General features: G+C 30.7%; 2 protein-coding genes across 2 annotated transcripts in view; one reads left to right on the top strand and one right to left on the bottom strand.

Moving 5' to 3' along the window:
• Positions 1–18,914, top strand: part of LOC127702853 (protein disulfide-isomerase TMX3-like) — a 118,969-nt gene that overhangs the window by 37,968 nt on the left and 62,087 nt on the right. The window lies entirely within an intron of this gene.
• LOC127700479 (fibrinogen-like protein 1) overlaps positions 2,365–18,914 on the bottom strand; it is a 34,778-nt gene continuing 18,228 nt past the window's right edge. The window contains exon 2 of the mRNA XM_052203979.1: positions 2,365–5,325. Coding sequence (XP_052059939.1) covers positions 4,670–5,325 — 656 coding nt within the window. The 3' untranslated portion in view covers positions 2,365–4,669. The remainder of the gene's footprint in view (positions 5,326–18,914) is intronic.

Raw genomic sequence — 18,914 nt, 5'->3', positions numbered from 1 at the left:
CCTTTTGCCTGTAACCAGTTGAACATTTAATCTGTGGTTTACCTATTGCCTGTAACCAGTTGAACATTTAATCTGTGGTTTACCTATTGCCTGTAACCAGTTGAACATTTAATCTGTGGTTTACCTATTGCCTGTAACCAGTAAATGGACGAAGTCTGCATACAAATCTATAGAGAATTGTAATTAGTTGAACATTTAATCTGTGGTTTACCTATTGCCTGTAACCAGTTTAACATTTAATCTGTGGTTTACCTATTGCCTGTAACCAGTAAATGGACGTAAACAGGTATCCCACTAATAGTAATGAATCAACAATATCTCAATTTTATAAAAATAGCATTTGATCATTTCTGTATAGTAATAAATGATATATTGTAAAACTTAGTCTGGCTGTCTAAAAAGACTATAGTGTCTACCCTATCTACTTTTCACTTTGATAAGGAAATGAGCTTTCAATATGTAACCACTTAATCCCTGCTCAATGGCCATCAATGTAAGCATTTAATCCCTACTAAATGGCCATCATGTAAGCAGTTAATTTTCTCTCTGATAATTGCCTGATAAGGGTCAGACTTCTACCACCATTTATTATTTTGTTGCAGTGTTCATTGCTATTTACACCTAGATGCCATTACATGTAATTAGATATCAGCAATCTATAAGTCTGACTTCTACCACCATTTATTATTAAGTTTCAGTGTTCATTGCTATTTACACCTAGATGCCATTACATGTAATTAGATATCAGCAATCGATAAGTCTGACTTCTACCACCATTTATTATTTTGTTGCAGTGTTCATTGCTTTTTACACCTAGATGCCATTACATGTAATTAGATATCAGCAATCGATAAGTGCCAGACTTCTGCCACCATTTATTATTTTGTTTCAGTGTTCATTGCTATTTAATCCTAGATGCCATTACATGTAATTAGATATCAGCAATAGATATTAAAGTGTCAGACTTCTACCACCATTTATTATTTTGTTTCAGTGTCCATTGCTATTTACACCTAGATACCATTACATGTAATTAGATATCAGCAATCGATAAGTGTCAGACTTCTGCCACCATTTATTTTTTTGTTTCATTGTTCATTGCTATTTACACCTAGATGCCATTACATGTAATTAGATATCAGTAATCTATAAGTCTGACTTCTACCACCATTTATTATTTTGTTTCAGTGTTCATTGCTATTTACACCTAGATACCATTACATGTAATTAGATATCAACAATCAACAAGTGTCAGACTTCTGCCACCATTTATTTTTTTGTTTCAGTGTTCATTGCTATTTTCACCTAGATACCATTACATGTAATTAGATATCAGCAATCGATAAGTGTCAGACTTCTACCACCATTTATTATTTTGTTTCAGTGTTCATTGCTTTTTACACTTGGATGTCATTTTATGTAGTTAGATATCAGCAATAGTGTCCTGTAAATCTCTTGGAAGGACCTATTACATCTCATTTTAAGTTTTCTTTCAGGGAGCTTCATTTGTATATATTAACATTAGTTCTAAGTTGATGATCTGACAACAGACAGGATTGTCATGGCCTCCTTTAATGTCATATTAGTACTAATTTGCTTATTTTCTTTTTAATAGGCTGTTCCTGTGGTTCTTAGTTTTGTGTTTTCTCTAACTTACCAAAACTTATTATGTTTAGGATTCAGGGTAAATGAGGCAAAACATGCATAAGACTGGAGTGATTTAGGTGCTATTTGATAAAATTATCATTCCAAAGTATTCTGATTAACGCATTGCTGATTAATTTTCTTACTCACTTCATTATTTATCATTCTTTTTTTGTTTTTATCCTCTGAAAAGTTTTATATCTTTAGCTTTCCAAATGAATTCCAATTATTACAATACTCACCCAGTAAAAAAATTGTAATTATTTGTAAGAACAGGATAGTGCAACTTGATTGGGTATTGATAAAAACCTGCAATAATATCTGAATTTACACCAAGATGTTGTGAAATGAAATTGGATACCCTGCATTTATCATGCTTTTCAATAACATATGATCAAATCGCTGAAAAAACCCCGTCCTAAATTATTGAAAACTATCATTCTGGTGTAAATTAGATATACCCATTCGAACTAACGCCATCAAGGTATCAAAAAACATGTGCTGTGCGTTTGGAAATCACATCATTAGCTTTTTTCACTGTGTTTTTCTTTAAAAAAAATGTTGAACACTATTGTTCTAAAATTGGATTGATTCATTGCTATTTTTTTTATTATTCTCTGGCAAAAATAAGATTGATTGATTACAGTACCAGACAGAATTGTAAAGTGATTTGTACTGAGTTGTATTATTGTAGTTCCAGCAGTAAAAACTCAGACATTATTTGTAGTAAATAACATTTTATTTCTGGCAACATTTTATTTGTGGTATCAGCATCTTCTTTATCACAATAAAAATATAAAGAAGAAACTGATTTTTAATAACCAGCCATAATAGTTAAAATAAGCTTTTACATCTAAAGCGATTATATGAAAATAAATGTCAAAATTTAAAAGTTTTGTGTAAGATTTTAATCAACTTCATAATGGCATTTCAATAATTATGATAATGATTTGGAATAACTGAAGAGTAATGAAAAATGAAACAAAATTGATAATCTGTTAAATGAGATTTGTTATCTTTATTTCTTCACCTTTTAGTACATTCTGCATGAAAAGAAATTTTCAAACACATACTGGCTTTAAATGAAATAATTAAAATATCTCTGTGAAAATCTTATAACTACTTTTTTCAATAACAACCATTAACTTAAACAAAAAATAAAATAACTGGAAATCATATGAAATAGATTATATTGAAGTGTTTGAAAATTGATGTTAATGTAGATTCCCAGCTTGTAAGTTAAATTTTAGTTTTAATTTATTTTGTAAAACACAGACCTGGCTTTCAAACATACCTTAGTGACAGAAAGGATGGATTGCCTCATTTATTTTGAGTGCATTCGTGGACATATTTGCAAAGAAACTGTGAAAAGTGATTTCTCTGTGCTTACTTTTACTAAAATTGTTTGAACAAATTGTAACACAGTTAATGGTTTACAAGTAACCTATGATATTTTCCTAAAAGTGTTCTTTGAAACAAAAGAACCCATAAATGCCTTTCTTTCTTTTCATATTTAATAACATAGCATCACTTATCTCCCCTTAAATCATTTTTTTTATCTTTGAATTTATGTGCCTTTGTGAAATTATGATGGTACCAGTATATATCATCAGCTGATTCCAGGTGAGGCACTTTTATTGGTTTAATTTATTTGGACAGAATTTAGGTTTGTGTGGCATAAGGGGTGAACAACTAGATTTGGAGAAAATGTTTCCTTTTGTCCAGACCTGATAGATTTGATCTCTTTTTATTTAAAGTTTAAATTGAATAAGTGAACTTCACATTGCTTTATTTTCTTCTTGATAAAGAAAATATTAATGATGTTTGGACTGAATTATTTTTTCTATTTGACACAATGTCTTCAGAGTATATTGTTGACAATGGTTAATTGGAAGGCAGACATCTAATGCTAGCTGTTTACTTGATTATAAGACCCTGAAAAAAGGAACACATTGAAAGTATAAACTGAAACACTATTTGAAAATCAAGCATAGACTTGATAGATTTTCCTTTTTCATTAGCATCACTGCCATCACAACTGACGTTTGAGGTCTACTATGCCCTTTGAAGTGTATTATGCCCTTTGAAGTGTATTATGCTCTATGAAGTGTATGTATTATGTAATGTGCGATATTAATGCTTGGAAATTACAGTTCCTTCCATTCTCATTAATGAGGATTTCTATCATTTGTCAATATTATGAGGATATAGTTTAGGGAGTCATAACCAAACATTTTTTCTATTGCTGACTTTAAAAATTTCACTGATTTTAGGAAAAAAAATAAAAAGTTTCAGTTCAAAATCCATCTTATTTGAACAACTTAACCACTTGCCATATACATGTTAAAAAACCCATTGCATATATGGAAAGGCTCAAAAGCTAATAGCCATCCCCTAAAACAGAGTGGCCATTTCATTTAGACCAGCAAAGAAAGAGTTAAATTGTTATTAACACAGCTAAAAGTCTGCATTTTTGCTCGTCTTGTAAAGTTTTGTTATATAAAGAAAACCTTGAAATATTATGTAAAGGAATTTTAAATGATTAAAATGCTTCTTATCTCTTATCATGAAAATCACAGCTTGACAATTCTAAAAATAGATTGCCGACTATCAGTCCTAGCATTATAGACAAATTCTATACAAAATTACAACATGAAACAATGATATAAGTAATGATATTTATGAATTAAGATATCATGATGTAGATGTTTAGTATGTTTGAATATTTAAAGAAAGATTAAATTTTATGTTTTGTACTATAAATTTTATCTGCAGTTCTAGTGATGTTTTATATCTAAATGTAGTGTACCTGTTTACCTTTATATTGAGTTGTTTTAATAAACTGGCCATTAATCCATCTAAATCTACATTTAGCTGCTCCTATTTGTATTATAGCAAGCTAATTTCTTGCTTATTTTGATTAAGCTCAAATCATTAAAAAATGTACATGTATAAATTGAAAAAAAATATTGTAAAAATTTAGCTGTAATAAATAATAGTAAAAAATCATTGAGCATTTATTTTTTTAACCTCTGCGTTTATAATTCTTATATGTTCTACTTGGTCTTATTTTCATTTCAGTTTTTGCTAATTGCTTTGGTTTCCACTCGTTCCAAGCAATAGTTCGATCTGAGGGATTTGAAATATTAGAATATTTTCCATTCAGTATAGTAAAGTAGCATGCATTAAACCACCAGCCACACTGCCACTCTCTGGCACAACTATAATTTGGATATTTATCGTTGTCGCTGTCAACTGTACTAAATTTCATATTGTTATGATGCATCAAGCTATCCCGAGCACTTCCCTTGTATCCTCGCACTTCCAATCGATACTGATCACGTTCTCCGTCTATTTTAAAACTTTCGTACGAGGCATAAACTTTGTTGTCGTCAAAGTCCCATAGATCTATTCGAAGTTCATAATGTCCTTGATTCGTAAGCAGAAACATATTATCTAATCCAATCCAATATTCAGATGCAATATTGCCAAAACCCTCACGATATTCTTTCCAAAACAAGTTAAAATCTACTTTTCCGTTGAATCGTTTTTGTATAACTAACCATCCTCCAGGAGGTGTGTCCATATCACACCAGACAGGAATGGAACAGGAAGAATAAAGGGGTGTTATATGGTAAATTCCACTAGTCTTATATCCTTTCTCGTAAACCTCTTGACAGTCTGCAATAGAAATATTGATGGTGATGCAATATTTATTATAGTTGCAATGAATTAAATATTAGGTACCGGTATAAATATTCACACAAGACAACAGTTAAATAATTGCTGTATTTCATGGAAAAGGTTGGTATAGTCTTAACAACAATACAGTCCAACAGAGATATATTATTTGCAATTTTATTTAGGGGAAAAGACTAATATTTCCATAATGGGGTCCAACATGCCATAATAAAATTATTAACATAAGCAGTATGGAGATTTTAGCTAAAATTTAGGGACCCAGCCCAAAATTAAGTAGCATGGGTTACTGAGCCCAGTTAATTTTCCACCTGAAATTTAAATAATAGAAAGAATATAGTAAATAAATTCATGAAACAAAATCCCTACTTTTCTTGACAGAACCCAAAACAAAGAAACAACACTCAGGTAGATTGTGTGTGGCATTCAAATCTGAGTAAAAGGTCACACTTCTTTGCAAGTTCAAGAGGGCTCCATGCACCAATTTAAGTAAAATTCCATGCTAGATTTTGATGACGCTGCACCTGTCCATTGAAACGCAGATGTGGGTTATTTACAGTTTATAACATAAACTGATTACAAAAATGTCCATTGTTATATATGCATTAACATCTGGGGATGTTGGGATTTTTTTGGACTTTTTCAGGCACATAAGTTTTTTATTTAAAGGCAATAGGACCTCATAATGAAAAAACATTGCTATGTAATGTGTCTATGTATTACAAATGGCAGATAGAAGGGTAGCATGACCGAAAACTATGTGCCAAGCAGTCAACAATTCCTAAAACAATACATGTTTCATACAGAGTGTATAAGTAGCATAAAACATTTGAAGAAGATATATTGCTTTACTTTTAGTATGACATAATTTTATAGAACAAAGTAATTCTTTTTCATGTCTAAAGAGAATGTTCGATATATCAATATAACAGAAGTATTGTGTCATTTTAAGAAGTGCCAAAGTAATATTATTAATTATCTTGAATAAAGTAAACTTGTAGTAATTCATGTACCATATCATATTTTCATATTATGTCTTTGATGGTAAATTGAAAATAAGTAAAATGCTAAAGTAAGCAGTTTTTCAGTTATGCAATTCTATGATATATCATTATTTTTATAGACTTTATAGAATGTTGAACAAAGAAATGTATGTTTAATTTAGTTAAAATATTCTTAAATTGGAACTTTTTCAGAATTTTCAGAAATGTTTGTTATCAACAGGGATTTTTTAACAAATTTTCCATTTTTAGTGCTCCACTCCCCGGTTACATGTATTAGTATATTTCTGAAGGCACCTATTATAAACAATTGAAAAAAATATTATAAACATATCATTTAAAACTTGACATTTATCATCCCAGTCCCTAAAATAATGATATGTTAGACTTAGTGATTTGGCTAACATCACATTGAACATGGGAGGAAACAAAATAATATTTGACAAGATGAAAAGGGGTGAGATACATGAATGATTTCATGGGAATAATTTGGTACTTGATTAGCCAGTCACATGACAGGTGTAATATTATACAAATGACCATGAACATACATGTACCAATCCAGAAACACTTGTATTACAAACACTTTGATTGCAAATTACCAATTAATTACATATTACCAATTAATTACATATAAAATGGATTTGTGAGAAGTGACGAATCATAATTTTTCAAACTTTATTTCTTTTAGAAATTTTTTTTTAATTTTTTAACCACAGAAACCACAGAATGTTCAGCAGAATGATTAGTAATTACAGGATCTAAGTAATTATTAATTAATGACATGTTTTGTGAGTACTTGATCATGCAGTATCAACACATTCCACATGTAAACAAATGTACAAATTAATATGCAGTTATTATGTGTCGGTATTAATAAGCATTTCCGCAAACACTTACATAAATATTTATCTTATTTGCTGCTGTACAGTAATTTCCTTTAATACTTGAAAACTATTTTATCATATTTGTACATATTACATAAATGTTACTTGACATCGTCTGTGGTTGACAAGGTGCTTGAACTATTACTACACTGTGGTGAAACTCTTACCAATAAGCAGAGGAATTTTCATTTTCTTTGTAGTGTGAAATAATAAATAAGGAATTGAAAAATAATCATCAGAATTAAATTCAAGATAACAGATAGACATTTATAAATCTAGTATTGTAATAGTCTGTAGTAACACTTGACATTATTTTGAGGAATTTGGGTGATATAAATTATCAGCAGATCTTGGCAGTTCTTTTCTTTTTATCTTTTAGATGTTTTAGAGATAGTGCCATAGGCAAAGGTATTGAGTATGAATTTTATGATGTCTTTTTGAACCTGTGTCATGAAATAGTTCAATGTATTCAGTCTCAGTGCTGCATCAATCAATTTGTCTCTGTTTTGTTTATCTCCTAATAGCAAAATTATTTTTGAGTCTGATGACTCAGTTTTGATGGCATTTTCTGGATATAGCTTTTTGAGCTTTCAATGGTTAAATAATTAGTAACTCAATAATTGTTATGTACATGTAGTTACTTTCACCTGATCCATTTAAACTACTGCCATCACTTGGCATCTGTTGTTTTTTCGTAACTTGAAAAAGATTGAACGACAAATCTAACTGTATATATGTGTGCATGATAATCAAAGAGTTCTAAGGAAAAGAAACAAAACAAAAAATATGCCTTTCTTGCTATTTCAAAACAACAATGCTGTGTTTCATTTTAGCTTCCGGATATCAAAATCTGTCACATTTTTGGAGCTTTGTCCCCAGTCACTAACACTTTGCTGGGGTTCACATCTCCCATATCTATTCTGTCACAAAGTTAAATCCATAGCACAGCAGTCTTGAAAATATTTATAAGTACCTACAAATTCTGGAAACTTCATTAACTTTTCATGAATAATCCTTTAGAAATCCATTCACGCAAATTCGTGAATTTTAATTAATCAATCATTACAGTTTACAAGCAAAGAAATCCGTCTTGTAGGGGCTTACAAGTTTTGATGGAAAGTGCTTTCTGACAGTAGTTTGTAATAGATCTCAGCTTTGACTATTGAGAAACACATTTGTACTTTAAAAGTTATACAGAATGTAATTTTATTTCTTGTTCAAACCTATAATTCAGTGTATAGCTGCTTCTTTCAATTCTTGTTTTTGTCTATAACATGCTAAGATATGTTTGTAATTGCTTTCCTTCTCTTTGAACTCAGATCAATGTGTAAAGTTTATCAGATTTAAAGTTGCTGTTTTATGTCATCGGCCCAGGTGTTTTAACATTTGTTTCTTTAACTTGCACAAGATAAATCATAAAAGCTGTGGAACATTTTCTTTTAATGTAATTGCATTTTAATGCTTTTTAAAACTTTTAAAAATGTTTCCCTTTTTTAGCTCATCGTTCCAAAGGAATGGTGAGCTTTTGTCATCACTTGGCGTAAGTCGTCGTCCGTCGTCGTCTGTCATCGTCCGTCGTCGTCTGTCATCGTCCGTCGTCGTCCGTCTGGTGTAAACTATTTCAAACATCTCCTCTGAAACTACTGAACCAATTCCAACCAAACTTAAGCTGAATGATGCTTAGGGTATCCAGAATAAAGTTTGTGTTTTATTTACTGTTTCGTCAAATAACATGGCCGCCATGGCTAAAAATAGAACATAGGGGTAAAATGCAGTTTTTGGCTTATATCTCAAAAACCAAAGCATTTAGAGCAAATCTGACATGGAGTAACAGTGTTGTTTAGGTGAAGTTCTATCAGCTCTGAAATTTTCAGTTGAATCTGATAACCCATTGTTGGGTTGCTGCCACAAAATTGGTAATTTTAAGGAAATTTTGCAGTTTTTGGTTATTATCTTGAATATTATTAATGATAAAGATAAACTGTGAACAGCAAAAATGTTCAGCAAGGTAAGATCTACAAATAAGTTCATAATATCAAAATTGCCAATTGACCCCTTAAGGAGTTATTGCCCTTTATCAGACAATTTTACACAATTTGTTTATCATGTTTTCTAACTTTAAAAAATCTTCTTCTCTGAAACTACTGAACCAATTCCAACCAAACTTAAGCTGAATGATTCTCAGGGTATCTAGAATAAAGTTTGTGTTTTATTTTCCGTTTCGTTAAAAAAACATGGCCGCCATGGCTAAAATAGAATGTAAGGGTAAAATGCAATTTTTGGCTTATATCTCAAAAACCAAAGCATTTAGAGCTAATCTGATGGAGGTAAAAATGTTTATTAGGCCAAGATCTGTCAGCCCTGAAATTTTCAGATGAATCTAACAACCCATTGTTGGATTGCTGCCACTTAATTGGTAATTTTAAGGAAATTTTGCAGATTTTGGTTATTATCTTGAATATTATTAATGATAAAGATAAACTGTAAACAGCAAAATTTGTTCAGCAAAGTAAGACCTACAAATAAGTTCGAATGACCAAAATTGTCAATTGTCCCCTTAAGGAGTTATTGCCCTTTAAAATCAATTTTTCACAATTTGTTCATTTAGTTTGCTTACTTTAAAAAATCTTCTCCTTTGAAACTGCTGAATCAATTTCAGCCAAACTTGGGCTGAATGAGTTTCAGAGTATCTAGTATAAATTTTGTATTTTATTTTCTTGTACGTCAAGAAACATAGCCACTATGGCTAAAATGAAACATAGGGGTAAAATGCATTTCTTTGATTTTGAAGAAAATATGACAGATACAAAGAACATTTCAATGGAAGTTTTAAGCCATTCATTAATATATATTGAAAAGCAAAAATAATCATTGATGAAAGATTTAAGCAAAAAATTACAGGTGAGCGATTCAGGCTCTTGAGAGCCTCTTGTTTATTTATTACTCCTTAGAATTGTCTATAGCTCACCTGGTCAATAGGGCCATGTGAGCTATATCCATCAGTCATTAGATAATTTACATTTTCAGCATCTTATCTGAAACCACAAGACCAATTTGAACCAAACTTGCCAGGAATAATTTATTAAAAGTCCTTTTTATAAAGTTCTCATTTTGTTCCAATGGGATTAAAAACAATGTTTTAAACGGAAGGAGATTGATTGATGACAAAAAGACCTTCTACAAATAGCCCTTGTTTAATATTTATAAGGTGGTAAATATGTTGCATTAATGGCACAGTTTCAATTGAAACCTTATCGAAAATCACATTATCTGTAACTTTTGAACCAAATTTAACCTAACTTCCAGGAATGTGTAGTACAGAAGGTTTCTTGCAAATTAAGATCCTTTTTTTGGCATAACTGGACACAAATCATAACTGCCAGAGGCAATCTTTTATTCTGTTTGGCCAATTTAAAAAAATCTTCCTCTCTAGATTTACAAGGCAAAATGATAGGGAGGTATAAGCAAACTGTCTGTATCTAAATTCATCAGAAGTTTTCTACTCTTAAACAATTTAAAGGTAAATTTGTCAGGTGACAGATACAGCTGCATAGGAATCTCTTGTTTAAGTAAACAATCTTCAATGATAAGGCTGATGTAGTATATAGTAGATATGCTTTATAAAAATGTTTGCATGTAACATTCTATATAATTAAGGTTATAAAATAAAATTTCAAAATTGTTAGAAATAGGGTCCTGCTACTCACAGGGGAAATAAGTCTCATAAATTTAGATTTCACATAATAGTATAATTTTGGTCCAACTATTTGATGAAGTTATTTAATATATACTTTTCCATTTACGATCAATTACCGTAAGCCAATGAGTACCTTTAAATAGAGAAGCAAGACCTTTTGTAAATATTTTTGCACATGTATTACTCAACGTGCCAGAGTCTTGATCAAGCACTCACACACCATTTAGTAAAATATTTATAAATTTTATTTTAATCTGACTGCAAAGAGAGGATAGCAACATTTCAATTGCATTCGAGTGGCAGTGAAGTGTTGACTGCATATTTTGAAATCAGATATAGAAAAAATTATGTAACAGATAAAAACAGTAAAAAATTTATGAATGAATGGAATCAATTTATGTGAAAATGTACAGACAGATATTAAGATGAATCTAAAAAAAAGTCCTTTCATTCATAGGCATAATAAAAGTTGAGCAAGTGTATTCAGTAGTTTCTGACAGTTTTGTTTTTCAGAGACCCAGCTGTCAAACCTATTGTCTGATAAGTAATGTTAATAGCACCTAATATTACCTCCAAGTTTTTAATAGCACCTAATATTACCCCCAACTTTTTGTTTCAGGACTGTCGCTCAGTCTTTAGAGTTGTATGTAGTGTAATGCAGGCTGTTGTTTGTCTTTTCCTATTTTTTATTTTTTGCAATGACTTTGATGGTCTCTCTTCAGTTTATGAGTTTTAGTTCCAATGACTTTGATGGTCTCTCTTCAGTTCATGAGTTTTATTTTTTGCAATGACTTTGATGGTCTCTCTTCAGTTTATGAGTTTTAGTTCCAATGACTTTGATGGTCTCTCTTCAGTTTATGAGTTTTAGTTCCAATGACTTTGATGGTCTCTCTTCAGTTTATGAGTTTTAGTTCCCAATGACTTTGATGGTCTCTCTTCAGTTTATGGGTTTTAGTTCCAATGACTTTGATGGTCTCTCTTCAGTTTATGAGTTTTAGTTCCCAATGACTTTGATGGTCTCTCTTCAGTTTATGAGTTTTAGTTCCAATGACTTTGATGGTCTCTCTTCAGTTTATGAGTTTTAGTTCCAATGACTTTGATGGTCTCTCTTCAGTTTATGAGTTTTAGTTCCAATGACTTTGATGATCTCTCTTCAGTTTATGAGTTTTAGTTTTCCCTTTGGTATCTCCTGCCTCATTTTTAGAACCTGCTTTCCTCATTTGCTATTATTTATTGGCACACATATGCAGGTCAGTCAGTCAAAGTGAAAATGATAGCAAATAAATTAGTCTATTTACAGGACTTTTTCATTATAGCATTTTGTACAAAAATGTTCTGCCATCATCATTTGAAAGTTGTGGTTTGGTGATAGAATTCCCTGAACACATATTCAACCTATGGTGTACTTGGATTTATTGCTGAAAGTGATTTATAAATTTGTAGAAACAGTATAATTTATCTTGACGTGTACGGAAAAGGGGAAGGGGTAAAAATTTTATGGAGAAAACAAGGCAAAAGGGAAAGCGTGGGTGATAAAATAAATTTAGAGGGTAAGACCTCTGTAAAGCATAGTTAGACAAGAAAGTATTATTACTGGAGAAGTTAGAGGTGAAATAGTTGTAAGCAGAGTCATAAAAAAATTGTATGTATCTGATATTAACAAACCTCTTTATCTTATCTACTTTGTAATGGATCACTCAGAGACTAAGTGAAAGATAGCATTATTTCATACTGATTTGATGGTAAAATAAATCATAAGCTAATTGGAAAACATCTAAGGACTGTGAGGATTAACTGTAGAATTTGCAGCATTTCCGAATTTTATATAAAATGGGGAATTTCTGGTATTGCAGATTTTTCCTTCCGTAATTTACTGGAATCTTCTTTTTGTTTTGGTGGGTAAATGATTTTGTCCTTGGTTCATTTATTAACAGAGTCTTTGGTGCAATGTTATCTATGTCTGTTGAATATAACAATTTGCCATAAAATACAGTTGCTGCCAGTTGTAGTAACAAAACATATTATACTGCAATAATATTATCACATATTTCCTATTAAAAGGATTTTTTGTGTATTTTTTCTTAAAGCAAGTGCTTCTTTATGATTGTTCAAAATCATTACTACCATGAAGAAGATAAGATAAGAATTTTATTAATCTAATCAAGAACCCATAAAGGGCATCATTTACAACAATATTAAGCACAATATGATTGGAAAAAAGAAAAACTATATCCTAATATAATACTATCATATATTGGACAGGATCAGAGCCTAACACATCATGTGTCTTACATAACATTAACAATAATTGCATAATAATTTTATATATTTTGTATCCACCTGGATCTTATTTCTAAACACTTAATTATATAATTGCCTAGGCACATAAGAGTTGGTAAATGCTCATTTGTGAACAGCCAGAAATATTTTTTATCCTTGGGTAATTCTTTAAAATTATTACAAAAACTGTTTACTTTATCCCATAATAATTTTCTCTGTTCGTTATATAAAGGACAACTTACTGTGAAATGGGTCTCATCTTCAATAGAATTTGATCCATGTGATAGGCAGTGATGACATAGACGCTGACTTCTCTCTATGTATTTTTTACTATACCTATCTTTCTCAATTTTAAGATCATGTGCACTTATTCTCAATTTACATATAGCTCTTCTTATATTGAAATCTTTAATTGATAAATAAGCCTCCTTTACGAAGTCAGTCTTGAGGTTGAAATAATTTTCTAATTTACTATTACCTTGTGATAAGGTATCAGATCTTTTGACCCCCCAAAATGTTTTAAAACTGTTACAAAGTTTACATTTTACAAATTTAATTAATCTATTGAGCTTTGTATTCAAATTTTGTATATCAAGTGATTGAAGGACATATCTCATAGATGAATACCAACAATTAATGTTTCCTGCATCTAAAATTTTATTACAAACATAAGCATCATAAAGTAACCCATCGTCCAATTTGTTAAGCCTGTGTACATATTTTACCATAGATATAATGACAGAAAAATAAAGAGGAAATCTTGCAACCTCTGATAACACTGCCAAATTTGAGGCTTTTTTATTTACACCAAGAATATATTTTAGATACCTGAAATGTGATTTTTCCAAATAATCATTTATGTAAATTAATTCAAATAGATAATCACTTTTTTTCTTGCAAGCAGCAGAGTTAATCTTAAAGGTACCCCAGATTTCACTACAATATAATAAAATTGGTTTTATTGTGTGATCATATAAATGGATTGCAGTATCAATACTTGGATTACAAGCTGACATGGATTTTTGTAGTTTAAATTTTGCCTTTAAGGACTTTTTGAATAGCTCTTCTTTCCCCTGCTGAAAAAGACCACTGGAAGTAAAGACTATCCCTAAATATTTATATCTGTTAACACATTCTATAGCCTCATTATCTAAACAAAGTGATTCCTTCAAAAATTTTCCAGGCTTGTTAAAAATTAAAACTTTTGTTTTGGACAAGTTAACATCTAGACACCAATCAATACAATAAGTTTGCAGGTTATCAAGTCGGGTTTGCAGACCCTGTTTAGTGTTTGATAATATAATAATGTCATCGGCGTACATAAGACAATCAATTCTACGCCCATTGATATAAACAGCATCTGGACTCGACTCAAATCTTGGAGGCAGATCGTTAATGAAAAGCTTAAATAAATTTGGGCTTAGAACATCCCCTTGCCTAACCCATGCATTCAAAACGTTTAAATAATTACATTATTGTATGTGTCAGGGACTAGGTTCAAAATATTCTAAGAAAATGTAATACTCATGTACTGATGTTTCGTAGGCTAATATTACTGAAAAATTTACAATATCACTTTTGCTATTAAAAAATCATTAAGACAAGGTAAGTGCCATTATAGTGCAAAGCATCAGTCATACTTAATGGTGTGGATAATTTTTCAGAATTGCAGAATCCTGTGTTGTGTTTTCTACTTAATTCAATGTTAATTTATCTATAACCAGTTTACACAGTGAGAAGTAAAGAAACCAACAACTCCCCTCAACTAAACAAAAACCTAACAATTGAAATGGATAAAGCATGTTCCTAAAATTATATATTCTTTCTGAATACATGTATAAGCTTTGACTTTTCTTGCAATATTGTATGAATGAAAGGGCAGCAGCCCATTGTCTTCAACAGTCTACTATTGGCCTTAGTGGTCAACTCCACAAGGCCATCACTGGTTGACCTTATTATTGACCTCAGTAGTCATCTTTAAAGGACCATCATTGGTTGACCATTACTAGTGGACCTTATTATTGACCTTTGTGGTAATTTTCAGAGGATCATTGGGTTACCATAATGGTGGCCAAAGGGATCATCTTCAGAGGACCACCATCGATTGACTACTGGTATATTCTTTGCCTGAGTGGTTATCTTCACAAGGCCTTACTACACTGATTGACCATTGTTTGGACCACAGTACATCACATTTGGTTGAATGACCTGTTTGGTCTTATACAGGGTTAAATGTCAATGTACTTTACAGTGCTAGATAAGTAACCTCTACATAAAACTCCAATAAAAAGGTTAAAAACACTCAGTTTATGGCTTTTAAAGAACTTTGTTCAACAACTGATGGTTGATCTATGATTGATGTTGAACAACCAAATTACATTTTATAGCCTAACAAATACCATTAAATTACCCATGTCAGCTTCTGGAATCTTGTTTGTTTAATAAGAAAGACTCTTATCTTGATAAGATATCATTGAAGGACCGAAAAATTTCAAAATCAGCTGAGCATTTAGTGGAAAATTTTCTGCTTCTTTTACCTGTCAGTTTATAAGAGGTAAATGCCAGAGTATTGAAAAATAAATCTTTTATTTCTTTGCTCAGCTGTTTCTGAACTCAGGAATTATAAAAGCAAACAATCTTGAAATTACATATAGAATGTTAAAAAATGCAAAGTAAACTAAATTTGAGAAATACCGGTAATACATTAACAGGTTAACAGGAATCACCAAGAGTATCAGTAGAACAGACCACACCAACCAACAATGCCGATTCCTCCACAAAAATGGACATTGAAACATTGACTTAAGTTTTTTCTTTTGAATGCTGTTTTATATAGGCAATGTGTCCATCATGAACATTGTGTCCATGTATATCATTGTGTTTCTTATCCATCCCAATAACCTATGCTTAATATACATCTTCAATCAAATGAAATTGCTTCCTAAAATAGGAGTTTACTCATTCCTCTGGTAATATACTTTGGTGGTAAAAGCAACAAGTCTAGTTTTAATCCTTGAGATTGGAATTATTAGTTTTCAACTTTAGAACAGATCTTTTAGTATGATATTTGTATAACTGACAGTAACTATTGATGTATCCTGTCAGACACATTATCAAACTGATCTTGTTTACACAAAAATACAAATTGTTACATTGATAGATATCTATTTGAAGATAAGTATTCCGTTATACCTTTTTCATTGCTTGGCTGTTTTATCTTCATTTAAATTTTGTATATTAGGAGTAAAACTAACACCAAAGTTGTCAAGAAATGACTGACATCTAGTTACTAGTTATTTACTTTCAATTTTGTTAGAATCTTAAAACCCTTCAGAATTGATCAAAAACTGATCAAAAATAGATGAGTTTGCAGTGACATTATTACAATGCATTTACTATCAATCTTTATAATTGGAACTGATTCTCTAGCAAAAGACTTAACTAGAGAAAAGGGTAGAACTTCTCCTCTTAGCTACCTGTAGCAATATTACATATAAAAGCATATTTTTTTTAGAATAATTTGTTTGACCTATTTTTAATTATTTTATTTTAGATATCATTATATTTCAAATTGTTTTTTAGCATTACTGTTGTTTAGAGAAAAATATAACTGTAACATTAATCTAAACCATTGTTATACTGTTGAGTAACAAGAAGCTAACTTTGACCTCTAGATGTTTTTTTTTTGTTTTTGCATTGTTGTCTTGTTATTCATATCAGGAACTCAGTGAAAGGTCTTCAAATATAGATAAGTTTCTTCACAGTATGTAAAGTTTTAAATTTCTCAAAGTTATTACAAGTTTTGATATTTTATGCATATTTTCTCAAGGTTTACAAGTTTTCAAATATGTTTATAAAAAGGGCAAAACACATCTGTTGTCTTTCCAGATGATCAATCAAAGCTTACTCGTTATAGTGTAAGTCAAATGTTTAAGTACTCACAAGTTTGAATGAAATATTTGTATAATAGAAAATTATCATAATACTTTCATGGTTGACGCTGTGACATAATATAAGGTTACAGTTAAAAACCAGTTATAAGTCACCAATCTTTTTATTATTTAATTATATACATTAACATCATGTAAAATTAAGCGTGCTTCAAAGACTGTATATAAAGATACTATACTTTAAAGACTAATTAAATCATTTTCACATTTCATGGATGAAAAGTAATATTAGGAATGAAATAATATTTAAGCATGTAACATGAAACTCTTTTATTTTTTTTGATATGGTTTGAAAAAGTTATTTAGTAAGCTAGAATATAAAGAAGCTGTAAAGTGAAATCTTAACCATGAAAAACTTTTTAATGCATGGTTGCTTCATGAAGTCTGTCTGTATATTTTATTTATTTATAAGGTTGGTAGTTAAATTTTTAAAAGTCCAATATTTGAAATTCCTATGAATCAGTGACCATAAGTCTTTAAAAAAAATCTGCCAGAATGAGACATAATTTTTCGGGAAAAGGAGTGATACGATGTAGCAGAATAAATCTGATGATGTTGCAATATAAGCCATTAAAGTGTAGTTCCATCTGGCCCAAGTTTTCTTGACAATGAGTTCCTCCTGACACCCTCTCCTCATGTCCCTCTTCAAAAAATATGTTTTTTCATGTTTTTTATTCTTGTATTCCCCAGAAGAAAAAAAGTCCAATTTTTTATAAATTCAAGCTAGTAGGATAGGATGAGAGTAGTACTTTTAAGCCCAGGTGCGGATCCAGCCATTTTTAAAAGGGTGGTTCCAACCATATGTCCCCATTCAAAAGCATTGATCGTCAAAAAAAGGGTGGTTCCAACCCCTGGAACCCCCCCCACGCGGATCTGCCACTGAAGCCCTTCCATGCAATGCCTTTCCAAGAGGTGGTTGTTATCCATGAATCTACACAAATTAAGTTAACTTGTTATGTTATAGGTTTATCTTCTGATCTTTATCATTACTGGCTAATATGTATTTTTAGAGACAAGATAATTGGTCTTTAAAATAATGCAGTCTCCATTTTTCACTTTAAATTATACAATTGTGATATAATTGAGTTTTTGATGAGGTAATGAAAGGTTTATTGGTGATGCCACACAAAGTTCTTAGTTATTTATTAAGGTTAAGTGTTTTAGTTGATATTGGTTTAACCTTTGATCTTAACAAATTGTTAGTAACATTAGAAACAGATAAGCCAGATTGTTGTATTTTTATCAATTAGTATCATGTAACTTGTTGTATTCAGTAAAGGAAAACTGTTTATTTTTATTGTTCAGTAAGTTTTTCTGATAATTGGCAAGTTTATGAGCTAATGAAGGTTTTTTCCTATATAATTAACGTTGAAAATTAAAATTCTAGAAATCTAATTGGAAAATTTAGAGAAGTCAAAATTAATGTGATAACATATTTTATTACCTTTGATGGTGAGTTTGACCTATGGCATATAAACCCTTTCAGAATAATACTTATTTCAATGTCCTTATATTATTTTATTTAATAAATTGTTGTTGTAGAGATTCTGGTCTTTGCAAAGAAAATGAAGAGTGCAGGGCTGCCAAGTCTCACGCATTTTCATGCTTATTTCCTTTGATTTATTGTTTTTTCTCTTTGGTCTTTACGATTTTGGCCAAATCTCACACATTTGCATTATTAAAAGTTGGCAGAACTGAGAGTGCAATGAATCTTGTTCCACTACAGTCATTATTCACCGTAGTACTGTTTTGGTAT

This window comes from Mytilus californianus, unplaced genomic scaffold (genome assembly GCF_021869535.1).
Source record: "Mytilus californianus isolate M0D057914Y unplaced genomic scaffold, xbMytCali1.0.p SCAF_5, whole genome shotgun sequence".
Classification (NCBI taxonomy): Eukaryota; Metazoa; Mollusca; class Bivalvia; order Mytilida; family Mytilidae; genus Mytilus; species Mytilus californianus.
This window is presented reverse-complemented; position numbering and strand designations above follow the sequence as displayed.